The 21,967-nt window shown below is 36.2% G+C and overlaps 1 protein-coding gene across 1 annotated transcript in view; it reads left to right on the top strand.

Annotated features, from left to right (window-relative positions):
* EEA1 (early endosome antigen 1) overlaps positions 1-21,967 on the top strand; it is a 163,337-nt gene that overhangs the window by 137,125 nt on the left and 4,245 nt on the right. The window contains exons 21-28 of the mRNA XM_050747138.1: positions 1,086-1,280; positions 10,367-10,549; positions 16,600-16,785; positions 18,342-18,473; positions 19,447-19,632; positions 20,569-20,807; positions 21,088-21,208; positions 21,815-21,913. Of these exons, the coding sequence (XP_050603095.1) occupies positions 1,086-1,280; positions 10,367-10,549; positions 16,600-16,785; positions 18,342-18,473; positions 19,447-19,632; positions 20,569-20,807; positions 21,088-21,208; positions 21,815-21,913 (1,341 nt within the window). The remainder of the gene's footprint in view (positions 1-1,085; positions 1,281-10,366; positions 10,550-16,599; positions 16,786-18,341; positions 18,474-19,446; positions 19,633-20,568; positions 20,808-21,087; positions 21,209-21,814; positions 21,914-21,967) is intronic.

The following is a 21,967-nucleotide window of genomic DNA, read 5'->3' as shown; positions in this document are numbered from 1 at the left end:
ACAGAGTCTCGCTCTGTCACCCAGGCTGGAGTTCAGTGGTGCAATCTCAGCTCACTGCAACCTCCACCTCCTAGGTTCAAGCGATTCTCCTGCCTCAGCCTCCCAAATAGCTGGGATTACAGGTGCCCACCACCATGCCTGGATAATTTTTGTGTTTTTAGTAGAGACAGGTTTCACCATGTTGCCCAGGCTGGTCTCGAGCTCCTGACCTCAAGTAATCTGCCCACATTGGCCTCCCAAAGTGCTGGAATTATAGGCATGAGCACCTGGCCTGTGCAGTGTAATTTTAATGTCATCAGACAGATACTAAATGTATTTTGTCAAAAGTGATTTTGGTTTTATCATAGTTACTATAGAGCTATTCTTTGTGACAGCTGTGGCCAACAGGCTTAGTGGCATATGAGAATATTCTTTTTTTTTCTTTTTTTTTCATTATTTTTTGAGACGGAGTCTCTTGCTCTGTTGCCCAGGCTGAAGTGCAGTGGCATGATCTCGGCTCACTGCAAGCTCTGCCTCCTGGGTTCACGCCATTCTCCTGCCACGGCCTCCCGAGTAGCTGGGACTACAGGTGCCTGCCACCACGCCTGGCTAATTTTTTTGTATTTTTAGTAGAGACCGGGTTGCATTGTGTTAGCCCGGATGGTCTCAATCTCCTGACCTCGTGATCCGCCCGCCTTGGCCTCCCAAAGTGCTGGGAATACAGGTGTGAGCCACCGCGCCCGGCCGAGAATATTCTTGAAAGACAATAGACGTCCAACAATCTAGACATTGATGTTAACATACCTATTTTCCGTGATACAAGAGAATACTAATCTAGATCATTTACAAGCTGTAACTATACAATTATAAGTTAAAAAGAAAGGTAGTGTTAAACAAATAATAAAGATTAATCCAGCATGTCACCTAATAGTGAATAGTGTTGGTTGTGAAATCAGTAGGAGGGCAGGTATCTTTATTAATTATCTGTAGCCAACAGCCTCAGTAGTTTCTTCCTAGAGTAGTGCCTGGAGTGTAGTAGTTACTCAGTAAATTGTCTTTTGAATGAACAAATGAAGGCTACATAGATTTTTTTTTTTTTCTTTCAGGCTTCTCATCAGTTGAAATTGGAACTCAATTCAATGCAGGAACAACTTATACAGGCCCAGAATACTTTAAAACAAAAGGAAAAAGAAGAGCAACAACTTCAGGAGAACATAAATGAGCTAAAGCAATCAAGTGAACAGAAGAAAAAACAAATTGAAGCACTCCAAGGAGAGCTTAAAATTGCTGTTTTACAGAAGGTAGTGATATATTTGTTTACTTTTTATAAGAAGAAAAACTTGGCAATTAAGAAAATAGTATGATGATTAATACAGACAGATGAGTTGCAACATAGAAAAGTTTACATAAGCTAAATTTTTTCTAAGTTTAATGTATGAAAGCATTTGATTATATTATCAAATACCTGAGTCTGGATTTCCATTCACTATAACTCTGTTGTCAGATAATTGTTATTTAAAATTATAGTACTAATCATTTGATAGACATGAAACTACCTTTTTAAAAATAATATATAACTGGCCAGGTGCAGTGGCTCATGCTTGTAATCTCAGCACTCTGAGGCAGGCAGATCACCTGAGGTCAGGAGTTCAAGACCAGCCTGGCCAACATGGTGAAACCCCGTCTCTACTAAAAATACAAAAATTAGCAGGGCGTGGTGGTGCATTCCTGTAATCCCAGCTACTTGGGAAGCTGGAGCAGCAGGCAGAGGTTGCAGTGAGCTAAGACCACGCCACTGCACTTCAGCCTGGGTGACAGAGGAACTCTGTCTCAAAATACTACTACTACTACTACTACTACTACTACTACTACTACTACTACTATATAACGAACACTTAAGGAAATAATTTATGCAACATTCATAGTGTATTAAAAAAATTTAAAGGGATTTAAAATAAATCATTCTTATTAAGGGCTGAGAACAAAAATTACAAGTGGGATATCTTAAAAACATTCACTAGTGTAAAGCTTCATATAGTTTTAATTATTTAATATTTTAATGGTTTCCGTTTCTAAACCTATTCTAATTTATTACTGAGCATGTTTTTTATTCTTAAGTGTTTTAATGCTTGTCCAGACCAAGAGTTAGTAAAAATGGATTATACTTAATATGAAATATTTGAACAAAATGAGTTCCTTCTCTACTGTTAGTATGTCCATGTTAATTTGGTCTGTGGAGAAGAGAGTAGAATCCCTACTATGTAGAATAAACTAAATATATCATGCCATTAAGAGTTGGCTGTCATACTACTAAAGTACAAAGTATGTAAATTAAAACAATCAAAAATACACATTTTATGTTGACCACTGTTTTTGTAACTATTATTATGCTACTTTACAAAATAGTAGTTCTCTAATAATACAGCCAAGAGTAGAAAAATGTGTCTATTATTTTGTTTGTGTTACCATATGTAATCAAAAGTCAACATGTAATTATCACAGTACATACTTGGTTGTATGCTTTCATATCCTGAGGTCATTTTCTTCAAAATATACTAGCCTTGTATCCAAATATTTACAAAATCTTCATTTTTACAGCATTGTAACTTATGAAATAAAAAATACAAGTATTTTTAGCCTGTTTTCTTATTTAAAAATTATGAGTTATAATAATATTTTGTTTGGATTTGTGATTAATATATATCGCCTGTACAGTTGACCCTCCATATCTGTAGATTCTGTAACTGCAGTTGGAATTGAAAATATTTGGGAGAAGAAAAGCAATAAAAAGTAACAGTACAGCATTAAAGAATAATACAAAATTGGCTGGGCGCAGTGGCTCACACCTGTAATCCCAGCACTTTGGGAGGCTGAGGTAGGTGGATCACTTAAGGTCAGGAGTTCGAGACCAGCCTGGCCAACATGGTGAAACCTTGTCTCAACTAAAAATACAAAAATTAGCTGGGCATGGTGGTGTGCACCTGTAGTCCCAGCTACTCCAAAAGCTGAGGCAGGAGACTCACTTGAACACCAGAGGTGGAGCCTTGGCTCTCTTGTAGTGAGCCAAGATCACGCCACTGCACTCCAGCTTGGGCAACAGAGTGAGACTCTGTCTCAGAAAAGCAAAACAAAACAAAACCAAAACACCCAAAATTTAAAATACAGTAAAACAACTATTTATATAGCATTTATGTTGTGTTAGGTATTGTAAGTAATCTAGAGATGTTCAAGTCAGGCAGATCTGAATTTAAATTTTGCTTAATTTTATTAAATTTGGACACACATTAACTTACTGGTCATAGAGAAATGATTCATCCTTCTGAGCTCAATTTAATGTTGCCATAGAGTTGTTGTAAAGATTGAGATAATGTATTTAAAGTTTCTAGTACTGTGACCCATACAATGTAGAAGTAAAACAGTTGTTGGATATTATATGGAAGTATAGCAAACTGTGACTTGAGAGTGTCAGTGTATAGGGTAGACCATGTAGTAATAGGCCGTGACAAAGTTATCATTGTCACTGGCCCATGGTGAAGTAGGGAAAACAAGGATAATGTTTAAATGGGTATAGATGTATGTGTGTACACACTTAAATATATATATAAAACATAATATATATACACACATTATATCTAGATATGTAGTAGTTTTATGTCTACAGCTATAGAGTTATATATATAAATAGATATCTATAGATACATAGTTTTTCACATTGAAGGTCATAATGCACTTATACATTTTCTACATATATATAAATAAAAAGTAATATTACAGCATTAAAAATAATACCAAAATTTAAAATACAGTAAAAACAACTATTTACATAGCATTTATATTGTAATGCTGTGTTACCTAATGGTATTGTAAGTAATCTAAAGATGATTTAAAACATTTTATATATAGCATAAGACTATTTGGGAGTTACTGATCTAGAATCAAGAAAGCATGCTGTTAAGTCAACAATCCCTCACCAACTTTGTTGAAAATCTAATGTGGAAATATAAAATGAATAGGATATGGCCCCTTACTCTCAAGCAACTTATAATTTAATGAGAAAGCAAAATGTAAGCGAAAGAAAAACGTATTATATAATGGAGCAGTTATCAACTGTTGCATTTGTCTGTTTTTTTTTTTTCCATTTAACTTCTTCACTAATGGATTTGAGTTCTTCAAAGAGAACTTTGTCTGTTCTAGCAAATAAGCTCTTAATCATTTTTAAAAAATGAATGGATGAGTTTGTCAGAGGAAAAATATTGAAAGCCCAAACATGAGCCCAAAGAGCTATTATGGCCATTGTTGAGACTTCATGGAGAGCTTAGTTAAGAGTCAGAACAATAATTAAAGAGTAAGAAACCTAGATTTATGAAAAAATGTTAAAGAAAATAAGTAGTATTTTAGAAAAGAAAATGTGTAATTGCATTATGACCTTCAGTGTGGAAAAGATATCCAGCAGTTCTTCAATATTAATTGGAGGAAGAACTCTATGAAAGGAAGATGGCATGGGATGTTATCAGATACTGTGTAGGGAGATCAGCTCTCTGCTCCCCCATAGGCAGTTAGCACCAATTCCTATCACTCTGTTTCCTAGGTTTCTTGAATCCTTCCTTCTCATTTTCCACTGCTACAGCCTTAGTCCAGACTTCTTTTTCTCTTATCAATGCGGGCTCTTTTTTGGTTCCATATGAACTTTAAAGTAGTTTTTTTCCAGTTCTATGAAGAAAGTCATTGGTAGCTTGGTGGGGATGGCATTGAATCTATAAATTACTTTGGGCAGTATGGCCATTTTCACAATATTGATTCTTCCTATCCATGAACATGGAATATTCTTTCATTTGTTTGTGTCCTCTTTATTTCGTTGAGCAGTGGTTTGTAGTTCTCCTTGAAGAGGTCCTTCACATCCCTTGTAAGTTGGATTCCTAGGTATTTTATTCTCTTTGTAGCGATTGTGAATGGGAGTTCACTCATGATTTGGCTCTCTGTTTGTCTGTTAATGGTGTATAGGAATGCTTGTGATTTTTGCACGTTGATTTTGAATCCTGAGACTTTGCTGAAGTTGCTTATCAGCTTAAGGGGATTTTGGGCTAAGACGATGGGGTTTTCTAAATATACAATCATGTCATCTGCAAACAGGGACAATTTGACTTCTTCATTTCCTAATTGAATACCCTTTATTTCTTTCTCTTGCCTGATTGCCCCAGCCAGAACTTCCAACACTATGTTGAATAGGAGTGGTGAGAGAGGGCATCCTTGTCTTGTGCCAGTTTTTAAAGGGAATGCTTCCAGTTTTTGCCTATTCAGTATGATATTGGCTGTGGGTTTGTCATAAGTAGCTCTTATTATTTTGAGATAGGTTCCATCAATACCTAGTTTATTGAGAGTTTTTAGCATGAAGGGCTGTTGAATGTTGTCAAAGGCCTTTCCTGCATCTATTGAGATAATCATGTGGTTTTTGTCATAGGTTCTGTTTATGTGATGGATTATGTTTATTGATTTGCATATGTTGAACCAGCCTTGCATCCCAGGGATGAAGCCAACTTGATTGTGGTGGATAAGCTTTTTGATGTACTGCTGGATTCAGTTTGCCACTGTTTTATTGAGGATTTTCACATCGATGTTCATCAAGGATATTGGTCTAAAATTCTCTTTTTTTGTTGTGTCTCTTCTGGGCTTTAGTATCAGGATGATGTTGGCCTCATAAAATGAGTTAGGAAGGATTCCCTCGTTTTCTATTGATTGGAATAGTTTCAAAAGAAATGATACCAGCTCCTCCTTGTACTTCTGGTAGAATTCGGCTGTGAATCTCTGGTCCTGGACTTTTTTTAGTTGGTAGTCTATTAATTATTGCCTCAATTTCAGAACCTGTTATTGGTCTTTTCAGAGATTCAACTTCTTCCTGGTTTAGTCTTGGGAGGGTGTATGTGTCCAGGAATTTATCCATTTCTTCTAGCTTTTCTAGTTTATTTGCATAGAGATGTTTATAGTATTCTCTGATGGTAGTTTGTATTTCTGTGGGATCGGTGGTGATATCCCCTTTATCATTTTTTTATTGCATCTATTTGATTCTTCTCTCTTTTCTTCTTTATTAGTCTTGCTAGCGGTCTATCAATTTTGTTGATCTTTTCAAAACACCAGCTCCTGGATTCGTTGATTTTTTTGAAAGGTTTTTTATGTCTCTATCTCTTTCAGTTCTGCTCTGATCTTAGTTATTTCTTGCCTTCTGCTCACTTGTGAATTTGTTTGCTCTTGCTTCTCTAGTTCTTTTAATTGTGATGTTAGGGTGTCGATTTTAGATCTTTCTTGCTTTCTCTTGTGGGCATTTAGTGCTGTAAATTTCCTTCTACACACTCCTTTAAATGTGTCCCAGAGATTCTGGTATGTTGTCTTTGTTCTCACTAGTTTCAAAGAACATCTTTATTTCTGCCTTTATTTCATTATGTACCCAGTAGTCATTCAGGAGCAAGTTGTTCAGTTTCTATGTAGTTGTGCAATTTTCAATGAGTTTCTTAATCCTGAGTTCTAATTTGATTGCACTGTGGTCTGAGAGACAGTTTGTTGTGATTTCTGTTCTTGTACATTTGCTGAGGAGTGCTTTACTTCCAATTATGTGGTCAATTTTAGAATAAGTGCGACGTGCTGAGAAGAATGTATATTCTGTTGATTTGGGGTGGAGATTTCTGTAGATGTCTGTTAGGTCTGCTTGTTGCAGAGCTGAGTTCAGGTCCTGGATATCCTTGTTAATCTTCTGTCTCGTTGATCTGTCTGATATTGACAGTGGGGTGTTAAAGTCTCCCATTATTATTGTGTGGGAGTCTAGGTCTCTTTCTAGGTCTCCAAGGACTTACTTTATGAATCTGGGTGCTCCTGTATTGGGTGCATGTATATTTAAGATAGTTAACTCTTCTTGTTGAACTGATGTCTTTACCATTATGTAATGGCCTTCTTCGTCTCTTTTGATCTTTGATAGTTTAAAGTCTGTTTTATTAGAGACTAGGATTGTAACCCCTGGTTTTTTTTGCTTTCCATTTGCTTAGTAGATCTTCCTTCATCCCTTTATTTTGAGCCTATGTGCGTCTTTGCATGTGAGATGGGTCTCTTGAATACAGCACACTGATGGGTCTTGACTCTTTATCCAATTTGCCAGTCTGTGTCTTTTAATTGGGGCATTTAGCCCATTTACATTTAAGGTTAATATTGTTAATGTGTGAATTTGGTCCTGTCATTATGATGTTCGCTGGTTATTTTGCCCGTTAATTGATGCAGTTTCTTCATAGCATTAATGGTCTACAGTTTGGCCTGTTTTTGCTGTGGCTGGTACCAGTTTCCTTTCCATGTATAGTGCTTCCTTCAGGAGCTCTTGTAAGGCAGGCCTGGTGGTGACAAAATCTCAGCATTTGCTTGTCTATAAAGGATTTTATTTCTCCTTCACTTATGAAGCTTAGTTTGGCTGGATATAAAACTCTGGGTTGAAAATTCTTTTCTTTAAGAATGTTGAATATTGGCCCCCACTCTCTTCCGGCTCATAGGGTTTCTGCCGAGAGATCCGCTGTTTGTCTGGTGGGCTTCCCTTTGTGGGTAACCCGACCTTTCTCTCTGGCTGCCCTTAACATTTTTTCCTTCATTTCAACCTTGGTGAATCTGACAATTATGTATCTTGGGGTTGCTCTTCTCGAGGAGTATCTTTGTGGCGTTCTCTGTATTTCCTGAAGTTGAATGTTGGCCTGCCTTGCTATGTTGGGGAAGTTCTCCTCGATAATATCCTGAAGAGTATTTTCCAATTTGGTTCCATTCTCCCCATCACTTTCAGGTATACCAATCAAATGTAGATTTGGTCTTTTCACACAGTCCATATTTCTTGCCAGCTTTGTTTTTAGTCTAACTGTGTCTTCTTGCTTTATTTCATTAATTTGATCTTCAGTCACTGATACCCTTTCTTCCACTTGATCAAATTGGCTGTTGAAGCTTGTGCATGCATCACGAAGTTCTCATGCCATGGTTTTCAGCTCCATCAGGTCATTTAAGGTCTTCTCTACACTGTTTATTCTAGTTAGCCATTCGTCTAATCTTTTTTCAAGGTTTTTAGCTTGCTTGCAATGGGTTCGAACATCCTCCTTTAGCTCAGAGAAGTTTGTTATTAAGACGTAGGCCTTCTGAAGCCTATGTCTGTCAACTCGTCAAAGTCATTCTCCATCCAGCTTTGTTCTGTTGCTGGCAAGGAGCTGCAGTCCTTTGGAGGAGAAAAGGCACTCTGATTTTTAGAATTTTCAACTTTTCTGCTCTGGTTTCTCCCCATCTTTGTGGTTTTATCTACCTTTGGTCTTTGATGTTGGTGACCTACAGATGGGGTTTTGGTGTAGATGACCTTTTTGATGATGTTGATGCTATTCCTTTCTGTTAGTTTTCCTTCTAACAGTCAGGTCCCTCAGCTGCAGATCTGTTGGAGTTTGCTGGAGTTCCACTCCAGACCCTGTTTGCCTGGGTGTCACCAGTGGAGGCTGCAGAACAGTGAATATTGCAGAACAGCAAATATTGCTGCCTGATCCTTCCTCTGAAAGGTTCATCCCAGAGGGGCAGCTGCCTATATGAGGTATCTGTCAGCCCATACTGGGAGGTGTGTCCCAGTTAGGCTACTTGGGGGTCAGGGACCCACTTGAGGAGGCAGTCTCTCCATTCTCAGAGCTCAAATGCCATCCTGGGAGAACCACTGCTCCCTTCAGAGCTGTCAGATGGGGAAGTTTAAGTCTGCAGAAGTTGTCTGCTGCCTTTTGTTTAGCTATGCCCTGCCCACAGAGGTGGAGTCTAGAGGCAGTAGGGCTTGTTGAGCTGTGGTGAGTTCTGCCCAGTTCAAGCTTCCCAGCCACTTTATCTACTCAAGCCTCAGCAATGGCGGGCCCCCCTCCCCAAGCCAGACTCAGAAGTAGCAGCTTTTTGATGCTCATGGCTGCTGTCAGGAATCCAGATTTCTGCTTGATATAGATATGTCAGTCATTCAAGTGGAGACATCAGGAAGATACATGGATATAAGAATCCAGAGTTCGGATGGAAAGGTTGCAGTTAGAGCAGTTAGGGACATAAATTTGGGAGTCAGTTGTAAAGAAGATCTTTAAAGCCTGGGACTAGTTGAGATCTGATTTTCTTTTCTTTTCTTTTTTTTTTTTTTTTTTGAGATAGTGACTCTCTGTCACCCAGGATGGAGTGCAGTGGTGTGATCTTGGCTCACTGTAACATCCGCCTCCTGGGTTCAGGCAATTCTGCTGCCTCAGCCTCCTGAGTATCTGGGATTACAGGTGCACGCCACCACGCCCGGCTAATTTTTGGATTTTTAGTAGCGGCGGGGTTTCACCATGTTGGTCAGGCCGGTCTCAAACTCCTGACCTCAAGTGATCACCCACCTCAGCCTTCCAAAGTATTGGGATTACAGGCGTGAGCCACCATGTCTGGCCTTGTTGAGATCTTCTAAGGAGAGAGTGTATGGATTAAAAGAGGGTCAGCAATAGAACTTTGGGGTGTCTCAACATTCACAGAAGTAGCAGAGGAAAAGGAGCTAGTAAAAGATTTTGAGAAGTTATGACCAGTAAGGTAGGAAGAGAACCTAAAATATAAGGTACCTTGGAAACCAGTTGAAGAAAGTGTTTCTAGAAGGAGACATAATCAACTGTATCAGGTACAACTGAGAGGTCAAGTGAGGTGTTAAAAAGGATAAGAATATAGGATTTTGGAACATGGCAGTTACTAATGACTTCAACAGTGATTTTATTGGAGTAGTGTATTTTGAAAGTCAAATAACTATTTTCATACTATGCATATGTATATGTTTTAACTATGTCATAATTTGTGCATATCTACTGAATCTTCTTGAAGACTAAAGACAAGTTTAGAGTTTACGGGAGCTTTAAAACTTTGTGAGATTTTCTTTTTCTGCCTTGATATTAATTAAGATGACCTGTAGAATTTCTTAAGTTATTCTTGCATTTCCAAGAGTAGAAACTATATATTAATACTTCAACAAAGTAATGGCTTCTTACTTTCTTTCATGTACAAGTTTCCCTTAGTTCCACCTTAAATTATGTCAGCTGAGGCACCTAGCACTGCATGTTCCCACAGAATGTAGTTGTTACTCTTTCTCCTGACACCTGATAGTACTTCCCAGTGAAATGCCTTTAAAAAAAATTAATTAATTTTGTGTTTTATGGTTTTTAACTTGAGACTTGTTAAGATTTTGTAATTCTTTGACTTTATAAGTAATTTACCCCATTGAGGTAGAATTTTGAGGCATAAGTACAGTTCATCTTATTGTTTGGAATTTTCTTCTAGGTGTCTGGATTTTACTTTATATTTGTAATTGGTTTTTGGAATGCATACTGTTTTAAATAACTATTGTATGTTTCAGACAGAGCTTGAGAATAAACTACAGCAGCAGTTAACACAGGCAGCCCAGGAACTTGCAGCAGAGAAAGAGAAAATATCAGTATTACAAAACAACTATGAAAAAAGTCAGGAAACTTTCAGACAGCTTCAGTCTGATTTCTATGGGAAGGAATCTGAACTTCTAGCCACCAGGCAAGATCTTAAGGTATAGTAAACTATACTGTACCATAAAATCTCAGTAAGTTTTATAGACATTCATTAAATGATCTATTTGAATCCAAATGGACAAGGAAATGTTAGTATTTGTGGAATAGTATGCTGTTTTCTGTTAAATTACTTTTGTATTAGCATGCTTTAAAAAATTGTTTTATATTATAACGAAATAATGATATACATAAATGTGGGCATTTAAAAATGACGTATTTGTAATAGTAAGATAATTTGGATATATCTTAATTGTGACACTGTTAACTTATGTAAATATTATGCTGTCTTTATGTGCAAATAACTTTAAAGATAGGCTGCTGTTAAGTTCTAAATATAAACCGCTTGTGAAAAAATGCAAGCAATTTTACCATTGCTTGTCAGGCAATTCTGACTTTAGTTATAATATTTGTCAAGTTCCCAATATTACTGGATTGCCTAATGATTAAAATTAGGAGATTATAGCTCAAAATAAACTTACCCTTAATTATATAACAATGTATATAAATTTTGTCTTTGGTAACATTATTTGATTAGATAAAGTATCAAGTTTATTAAATTTAAGGATAATGGGAAAAGGGTAAACAATTTTTAGGTCACAGGAAAGTACCAGTTTTCTAAGGAAAATTGAATATTTGTGTTCTCTCACAGAAGGTTCAGCCAGTTTTTTTTCCTCTCTCTCTTTTTGTTAAGGGGAAATTCTTTCTCTGTTTCTTTCCTGTGTTTGGGATTTTTGTTTATTTAATATAAAGTACATATTGCAAAATTCTGAGAATGAAAGAATATTAAAATGTTTTATTTAGATAGAGAGCATATATTTTATCCATAGGCTGTTATAGGGAATTATGAAGGAGGTGGGACTTGATTAGGTCCTGAATTTGAATACATAGAGACTCCTGAGAAAGGTCATTTTATTCAGGGGCATATTGGAGAAAAAGTGCCGTAGTAAGAATGAGTAAAGCAAGCACATAGTTAGCATAATTGCCTTGCTGGCATACTAGTTTATGTTTGGAATTAAGGTTTAAAAGGTTGAATCTAAATTGTGAAGTATCTTAGATGCCTAGCAAAGATGATTGGATTTTATATTTGAGGGGAAAAAGTGAAAAGTCTAAATAGAGAAGTAAAATGAAGAAAATAGTACTTTAGAAAATAACCTAGTAGTGGCTTGCAGACAGCTTGGATTGGACCTGGAATAGACTAGTGGTGGAGAGATGAGTTGAGAGGTTACTTTCTTTCTCCATAAATTCTAATAGTCGAGGTATAAGTTGATTAGAACGAACGTGAAAGAGGATGAAATAGAGGAGATTAATGGGAGAGAGAGAAAAAACAAAAGGGCTGAACCCATACCTGGCTGCAAGGATTTGACAAAGAGATAGGATTGGGTAAAATAATTTTCACAGTGCCAGTAGAATATCTGTATATCTATCTATGTATCTATGTATCTATCTATCTGGAGGTAAAAATTAGCAATAGTTGTTATTAAGAAAAAATACCACACAAGATTTAGGTAGTGTTAAATTATTATTATTTGTCCTTACAACACTATTGAAAGTATTGAAAGTCAAGGAAGCTTTGTGGAAGAGTTTGGGCTTAGCCTAAAAACAGTGAGGAACCACTAAAGGGAGTTACTTACATTTGTATTTTAGGCAAATGACTCACTACAGATTGAGGAATGAGAAACATGGCTGAATGTGAAGACCAGAAAGGAGACTTTGCAGTAGTCTAAGCGCAAGATGATGGTGGTGTGGGCTGGTAATAGCAAGGATGGAGAAAAGTGCATGAATTTGAAGGATATTTAGGTGATGGAAGAGATGAAACTTAATGATTGATTGGAAGAGTCTTATAGAAATCACACTCTTTCCATATGGATGTCATTTACCCAAAGCATAAGCCAGTAACAGGAACAAACATTAAATCATCAATGTTAATTGATTTGATTGATATTCTTGCATTAAGCCAGCGATTTTTATTATGCTTGAAAGCTATGTTGTGTACTAATAATTTCATACATGAAAGAGTAACTCAAATGTAAATAAGGGCAAAAAGAGAAAGCTGAGGGACAAGGCTGCCATAGAGTTTTACAACTTATTAAGGGACCTTGGATAGACCCTCTATTCCAAAGCTTTCTTTTGCCAAAGAGAGCAGGCCCAGTGCTTCCTTTTGCAGAGAAGACAGGACTACTGCTATACAATAACAGAACCATGGTTAAATCTTAGTTCTGATTCAAAGTCTGCCATTCTTTCATCATTTCACTAGAATTTTTTATACAAAAGATTGTTAAATGTTATATAAATGCTTTTAAAATGAGAAGTGTATGAACTACTTAGGAAGCTAATTTTTTTTTTAATGGTAAATTCCTAGGGAAGTTCAGATATTTATAGACTTAGATAAGAGATGGCCATCAGTTATTATTTTTCTTTCACTTCAGTGATGTTGTATGGTCTTGTATATAAGAGAGAGAAGAGGCGAGATTCAGAGCCTTGTAACGTGACACCCACCTATGTCAACGCTATCTAACATGGGTTGGCAGTGCACAGCATGGGCTAACAATGTCTATTCTAGACATCGGTAAAGTGAAAGGTAGCCTGGCCTGATGTATGCCTTTAGCCCCATCTGCTGGATTACTTATGAAGTACTTAAGTTTGTTGACTGGATATTTCAGATTGGTTATGCTGTGCACTACTCTGTGTTGTCCAGGAAAGGTAGGGGTAGAATTTAGCTGTAAAATTTACACGCTGAGTGAAGTGAAAATTCTAGGATAATAGATTTAGAATTAAATGTAAATCTTCTTAGCCTAGTACTCTCTCTATAACATTGCATCAGAAATCAAGTAAAAACAACTAAAAATATGAAGGGTGTGTTTTGTTTTGTTTTGTTTTAAGAAAGAATGGGAAAACTTGCTGAATAGACAAAAACAATAGCTACCATAGAACACTGCAGAAATCATTTGTTTACTGGGGTACTATAATGTGATTGGCATAATCAGGGTCAAGGTTGGTATTTGATCCATTTAGGGATTTGCCTATTCAAGAGGAGTAGATGGGTGAAAGATAGTCCCAACAAAACCATGGAATGAGAGATGGGGTTCTCTGAGGGAAGAGATGCTGAGCAGATGAAATAATATGCAATATTATTATAATTTGCAATAAGAAAGACGAAAAGAACATATAAAATGCATGACAGTATAAATGTTCATCTATGTCATTGAATGACAGATGAAAGCTCAGAGGCAGGGGAAAACAGTATGTCTTGGCATCTTCAGAAAAGATTTCATGGAGCAGTCCAAATTTTGAGCTTGACTTTAAAAAATAAGTCACTGGGTTTAGTGAGTTTACAATTTTATAGGCTGTTATTTAAACCATGGGCTTTTTGGAAATCTTGTGGTTAGAGGTTAGGGGTGCTTTCCAGGCTCTAACAAGCCTTGGTATTTTTAAACATTAGATCAGGATCTCTATTAACTAATTATAGTTGTTGTAGACTGTTTGAACTGGACTTTGTCAACTTTTCTCCTTTTTTATGTGAAATCACTCTCACCCTTTGTGACCCATAGGTCAGTTCCCACATGTTTTATAGAGCTTTCTGTAAACCCCACTCCACAGCGTCTCACACTGGTTTTCTGTGCATTTGGCACATAGCGTATACCCTCCTGCCCTGCATAGCTTCCATTTTACATGCCTGTTCTGCTTTTCGGGCGATGTACTCAACTCCCTTAAGACAGAGACCAGCTTGTACCCTCCTGTTCTGTCTTAACAGTGTTCTCAATTAATGGTTAGCTGCCTGATTAGTAAAGAACTAGCTGACGTTAATTCTTTCCTGAAAAAAGCCTCAAGGGGTTTAGTGTTCTACTGGCAGTCATTGAAAATTAAGATTTAATTTATATCAGAAAGGTATAACTGGGTTACTGGTAAGAAGTAAACTTTCTTTTTCAGGAAGCTTAAGAATCCTCATAAATAAGATCTTTATTTCATTTTTTTTTAACAGAATACTTGTTGTATACAAGCCTACTCAGCAGGGATCCTTTCCTAAATTACATTTTCTGCCTCCTTTTCAAAGGAACTGTACCTCTAGATTAAGAAAGATCAGCTTTTTCCAGATCTGATGGAAGAGATCAATTGGATCTCTTACCCTGCTGATTCTTCGCAGTAGCAGCTGAGAGTGGCAAGGTTCTTACCATACCCATTACCTACCTGTTACCATATTTATCCCCAAATGAAGTGTAATGAGTGAAAAAACTTCCCCTTTCCCCAGCTTCTTCTCTTCAAAATACTTGGGCTTTAAAACAGTCAACAACTATGGACGATGTTAAATGACAATCACTGCTTCTACAATATAGATGAGAAGAGAATAGTGTGCCTTCTCAGGATACAGCCTCAGATGTTTGGCTGAATTTTCTCTTTTTTTTTTTTTTTTTTTTTGAGACGGAGTCTCGCTCTGTAGCCCAGGCTGGAGTGCAGTGGCCGGATCTCAGCTCACTGCAAGCTCCGCCTCCCGGGTTCACGCCATTCTCCGGCCTCAGCCTCCCGAGTAGCTGGGACTACAGGCGCCCGCCACCTCGCCCGGCTAGTTTTTTTTTTTGTATTTCTTAGTAGAGACGGGGTTTCACCGTGTTAGCCAGGATGGTCTCGATCTCCTGACCTCGTGATCCGCCCGTCTCGGCCTCCCAAAGTGCTGGGATTACAGGCTTGAGCCACCGCGCCCGGCCGAATTTTCTCTTTTCATTGACTTGATCAGGTTGTCAGCTGTGAAGTAGTTATTTTTATTCTGTGACAAAATAATCCTTCCTATTTGTTTCAGGAAAAACTCTCTCAAATTGTGTTTTTCCTCTACTCTCACACCGCAACAATTATCAACACAGAAGACTTCTGTGACCAAACATAGGGGGATTTTCCCATACACACACCAAGAAGCAGACACCAACTGGGCGTCTTCCAATTCAATTCCAACACTATTTCTCTAGAGATAGTGTCAAATCCCACAGATTGAGGGCTCAATCCCCAAGACTGCTCCCTACAACTCCAAACACCAATCATAAATCCAGGCTTCCAGAACTTCTGACCAACCAGCTGGTTTCAAGTTGGGGTTTTCATGACACCCTCTTTGGGTTCAGTTAGTTTGCTGGAACAGCTCACAGAACTCAGGGAAAACTTATTTACATTTACTGATTTATTATAAAGGATATTACAGAGAATTCAGATGAAGAGATGTGTAGGGCGATATGGGGGAAGGGGCACGCCACCCTCCAGGAACCTCCATATGTTCAGCTATCTAGAAGTTCCCCAAACCCAGTCCTCTTGGATTTTTATGGAAGCATTCTTTCACCCAGGGTATGAGGCAGGACCCTCTCAGGGAGGAGTCTTAAGACCCACAATCAGAAAGTGGGGTGGGGAAGAAGATTAGAGGCCTGCCTAGGGACCAGTGGAAGGAGGGCAAGAGAGGAGATTCTGTTTCCTGAGACCTAACCTACCCAACATTGTAGCAAAAAACTGTAACAAAGGACATGGGAGTTTTGATTCAGGAACCCTGGACAAAAACCACTATGTCATAACACCATACTATTTATTACTATTTTTAGCATGTCAAGGGACATCATGGAACCTACCAAATGTATATGTATGCATAATGAAGCATTTAATTATATCTCTTTTAAAATTGTTTTCTTTCACATTGCCTTATGACTTTAACCATATATATGTTCTCTGAGTGTATCTGATATGGTCCCTACTTACTTGGTATTCTTTCATATCAACTAGCCAGTATTGAAGATGTGATCAACATTCAGCAAATACTTTAAATATTTATTAGTAAATAGATTATTTTTAGAGGCTTTGGAATTGCTTCCATTTTACTAAATATTTTATATTATAAATGTTTTCTATAAGCAAGAGAGTTAATATTTTAGAATTCTTTCTCTTTTACCTGGTCTTACTGATGGGTATAATATGCCATTTTTTTTTAGTATATTGCTTTCTACAATGTTTATATTAACTTATGTTTCTCTTGAATTAACTAAAAACATGGCATATAATAATTTGGGAAAATTGTTTTTGTAAGTCCATAGAAGAGAAGCTTTCTCTAGCACAGGAGGACTTGATTTCAAACAGAAATCAAATTGGAAATCAAAATAAATTGATTCAAGAACTAAAGACTGCCAAAGCTACATTGGAGCAGGATTCAGCAAAGAAAGAACAGCAATTGCAGGAGCGATGTAAAGCACTACAAGACATTCAGAAAGAAAAGGTATTGCATGTTTCTGACCTAAATCTACAATCTTAGAGTTACAATTGTCTTAGAGATCATCCAGTCAATCCTCTTATTCAGTACAGGCATCATCCTTATTTTCAACAGCTCTCTCAGAGGGACCTCTAGTTTCTGACACTTTTGATCATTGGGATTTTAATGCTAGGAAGTACTTCTTAATGGCCTCCTAGTTATTTCTACCCTTTTTTCTTACTGCCCTTTTTAGTTTTACAAACAAATCAATTTTTCACACTATAGATCCTTGGTTATTTCAAGAAAGATAATATAGTTCCTCAACTATTTCTCATATAATGTTATCCTTTAGATGCGTGAATGAGATAATAAAAGATCTAGAAATAATTCTGAAGTGTGTTAAGGATTCTTAAAATTAAGAACCAGAATGTCTAAGGAGTTTATTAAGTTACAAAGTTGAAAGCATTCATTTATTAATAGATGACCAGTACATTTTAAAAATCACTTTAAATTCTATATGAAAGAAAAATTCAGATCCTAGGGAAGAGTTTATTTTTTGTTTTATAGTTGAAATCATACATTCGTATTAGCTGACAGGATATTACTCTGCAGTGTATAATCCCTAAAATTCTTGGTATATTCTGAGTGGTTCAGTTCCTGAAATTTAATTTAAAAATGTTTTGTGGGTGTGGTGATGGTGAAGCTGGAATGAAATTCATGATTTGTGCTTCAGGTTTAGAGAATTCTAACAGAACTATTGTTCATAAGGCCAGGTTTGATGGCTCATGCCTGTTATCCCAGCACTCCCAGAGGCCAAGGAGGAAGGAGTGCTTGAGCCCAGGAGTTCAAGATCAGCCTGGGCAACATAGTGAGACCTTGTCTCTATTAAAAAAAAAAAATTAGCCGGGCATGGTGGTGCACACCTGTAGTCCCACCTACTTGGGAGACTGAGGTGGGAGGATAGCTTGAGCCTGGGAGGTCAAGGCTTCAGTGAGTGAGCCATCATCTTACCACTGCACTCCAGCCTGGGTGATAGAATGAGACCCTGTTTCAAAAAGAAAAAGAACTGTTGTTTATAGGAGTTTAGTTGTGAGAGCTTTACATCAGACAGACTTGCTTTGTTTTTGGCTCTACCTCTGATAGATTATTTCATGTCTCATAAACCTTTGTTTCCTCACCTAGAAAATGGAGATTTAAAAATCTACATATACTAGAGATTAACTGAGATAATATGTAGTGCTCCTAACTAGATGCCTTATATAAAGATAGTGATAGTAATAAAATAGGAGTTATAAGAGTAAGAATGGTAGTTTTGGCTAAATTTTACAACATCATTACTCTGACCAGGTACTCTTTATCTCACAATATTAACTATAACTATTTAATGTTTACAATTATTATTGTTGTTCACACTGTATAAATAAGGAAACACGCAAGAACCAAGAAAGGGTAAGTAATTTGCCCAAGTTAGGTAGAAAGGGGCAGGAGCCAGTGTCATCAATAGTAGCAGTCATTTTTATTACACCCATTTTCATTTAAGCATTTGCTTTAAAATTATTTTAAAATATATCATTTTTCTACAGTCACTGAAAGAAAAAGAACTAGTAAATGAAAAGTCTAAATTGGCAGAGATAGAAGAAATTAAATGTAGACAAGAAAAAGAAATCACTAAACTAAATGAAGAACTCAAGTCCCACAAACAAGAAAGCATAAAGGTATGTTAAGATAATCATTTTTCCTGCCTTCTGTGTTATATTGTTCTTTAAAGAAATATATATACAAATACATATTTATTTATTTATTGAGAACTTGCTGTGTGCTAGGCAAATTGTTCTGTTGTTTCTGACAAATACTCTTGCCAGAGTGCTTTTGTATTGCATAATACCTGTACACATATTGAAATTGTTACATTTGTTTTTACATTACCAAATGAAGCAAAGTAACCCTAAGAGTTTCAATCTCAATGAAATGATAATCAAGAGATGTATTGATTTAGAAAATTATGCTCACGGGTAGTAAATTTCAAAATATGAAAGAGTTTAGAAGTAAGATTTAAAGGGATTGTTTATTCAATTATTTTTCTTCCTAAAGTCCTTTCATAATCTGCTATTTTTAACATTTTACCTGTTATAAGCATAAACAGGGTACCCATTGAAGAAAACTAATTGTTTATTATTTGCTTTGTAAAATACTAATTTCTTAAAAAAGGTTAGATTCTTGAGAGCACTCATAATGCCCTTTGTGTCTGTCAGCATAGTTTTCATTTTGGTTTTTAATTAATTATCCCTTTATGTTCCTCTGTCCTCTAGAATGCGACTTCCTTAAATCAGGGAATGTGTATAATTCATCTTTATGTTATGTCCCCAGAACCTAACTCAATGTGTGATAACTAAATGATGATCAGTAAACGTTAAGTGAGGAAAGGCAAAATAGAGAGTACAGTTTGTTTTCTTTCTCCACATAATCAAAACGTATACATTTTTTGTCACCTGGATTTAAATGATTGTTGAGCAGGACATATAATCTTGCACCTTTTTAACCAATTGTTTAAAATACTGAACTTTTAAGAATTTCGTAAGTGGGTAAAACCTATATTCAATCTATTGTAATAAATTGCATAAATTTTAGCTACATTTTGAAATATTTACTATGAAGGATGATTTATTTTTGGCCCTACTTTTTCAATAGGAGATAACAAATCTTAAGGATGCTAAACAGCTTCTAATTCAGCAGAAATTAGAACTTCAAGGAAAAGCAGACTCCCTGAAGGCAGCTGTTGAGCAGGAGAAGAGAAATCAGCAGATACTAAAAGACCAGGTGAAAAAGGAAGAAGAGGAACTGAAGAAAGAATTTATTGAGAAAGAAGCTAAGTTGGTCAGTGAGTTAATCAGGGGAAGTATGTTTTGCAGTAGAGCTTTAAATCAATCCAGTGAGAGGACTATTCTACTTATGAGATCTGATTAAAATGCTTTCCTAACATTTTAGTTTTTGATTAAGAAAGGAGATCTTATTTGTTTAAATAGCTGACATGTGGTTGGAAATATTTTACCCTGTAACCATATTTCTGTTTATATAAGTGAACACTGAAATGAAATAAAATTTTAAAAACCTTTTTTTTTTTTAGTGTCAGAAACCAAATAACCGCACAACTATGTAGATCTGGTAAATGGTGTGAATGCTAGTCATGTGAAACCCATTTGTTGGGTCAAAGCGAATGTTGATAAGGGGGAGCGGAAACTTGAGTTTGAAATTATGATGAACAAAGTCTGCTTTTCCTTTCCTAAGTTGCACATGCCAGATGGGAAGCATCTGGCTTTCCTCTGTTGAATTAAGTCCAAATATGCCCAGATAACTTGGCCATTGAATGTTTTAGTTGAAGAGTTTCAATTTTAACTTCAAACAGTCATTTGAAGGTTTCATAATGGTTTTTGGCAGACTGATAGAGAAAAGAAAGCATATGGAATTGGGAGGAATAAGGAAATTTCAGCTTTGTCTCTAGGGCACCTTGCTATCCCTAACCATATGTGTCTTTCCTGCTCTGGTGGAGAAAAAGATCTCATATTGTGTCACTTTAGCTCACCATCATGATGGTCACTATCCATCATTTCAGCATTTTGACCTTTGAGCCAATTCGTATTACATAGATGCTTGTGGAATCAGGTTTATTAATGTGTAATGAAATATGTTCTCCTGCCTCCATTCCCAAAGAAGCAATAGTATTTATATTGCCAATATTTTAAATTTAATAAATCACATTTATTTTGCACTACTTTTGTAATAGATTTTCCCCCCACTTTTCCTTTTTATCAGCATTCTGAAATAAAAGAAAAGGAAGTAGGAATGAAGAAGCATGAAGAAAATGAGGCTAAACTTACCATGCAGATTACAGCATTAAATGAAAACTTAGGCACTGTGAAGAAGGAGTGGCAATCTAGTCAACGGAGAGTTAGTGAGCTCGAGAAACAAACGGATGACTTACGGGGTGAAATTGCAGTATTAGAAGCAACGGTTCAGAATAATCAAGATGAAAGGAGAGCACTACTGGAAAGGTGATTGATACCTAGTAAAATTAAGTTTATTTCCATTGTAAGTGATAAAAAGATTGTCATATTCCATAGTTTTTAAAAATAGAAGAATCTTGAGAAAAGTGCATAAGCCTCTATAGGTATTTAAGTTATAAATATTAATTTAAAAATTAATCTGTAAAACAATCAGATAGTCAAAATTAATGTATTATATATTTTAAATTACTAAAGTAGTCCGTTATCTATACCCTAGAAGGGTCTTTAATGGTTTTCTAAAAAATTACCTCTTTGCAATCTATTCCAGATGTCTTAAAGGAGAAGGTGAAATAGAAAAGCTTCAAACCAAAGTATTAGAATTGCAAAGAAAGTTGGATAATACAACTGCAGCAGTGCAGGAGCTGGGCAGAGAAAACCAATCACTTCAGGTCAGTCAACTATTGATATGAGGCAGTTTTTTAGTCTAGAATTGACTTATTAGTGAAAAGCATATTTTTAACTTTTAAAAAAATCTCATGTTTTATAAATACTTTCAAATAGCTACTGTCTGTTTAGCAGTATTGTAGGTTTTATGTATACTTAAATATAAAAGTAAAGAACTTGTTTCAGAGACCTCAGAGATTCATTAGGAAGCCATGTCATTCATGAATTGTTAGTATACGGAAAGAACTACAAAATTCAAGAATACCAAAGAATATATGAGTCAGTATGTTTTAAAGAAGTGATCTGAGTATATGCTCAGAGTTACCAGGAAAGATTCATGATTATGTTTAGAATGAATTGGAAATCAGCAAAAGTTAGCAAGATGTTTCAGGAATAAAATTCCATGAATTTTATTTGGTCTTTCAGATTTATGAATATAGCTACTTTTGACAATAGAAGCTGACCAGTGTATTTCTGATTTTTAAAAATTTTATTTCATGGGTCATATTGTCAAAATTTCATAGAACTCTGGCAGCAAGTTAGAAATAATCTAGCATTCTTTAAAATGTTGAGTAGTATAATAAATATATCGATACTTTTTTAAAAAACAGATCAAACATACACAAGCGTTGAATAGAAAGTGGGCCGAAGACAATGAAGTACAAAACTGTATGGCCTGTGGGAAAGGCTTTTCAGTAACAGTGAGACGGGTAAATACTTTTGTTCATATAACTGTTTCTGGATTTCATTTCTCACTGATAATG

Source organism: Macaca thibetana, chromosome 11 (genome assembly GCF_024542745.1).
Source record: "Macaca thibetana thibetana isolate TM-01 chromosome 11, ASM2454274v1, whole genome shotgun sequence".
In the NCBI taxonomy this organism is placed as follows: domain Eukaryota; kingdom Metazoa; phylum Chordata; class Mammalia; order Primates; family Cercopithecidae; genus Macaca; species Macaca thibetana.
Note: the sequence above shows the minus strand (reverse complement) of the source record. Positions and strands in the feature narration are given on the sequence as shown.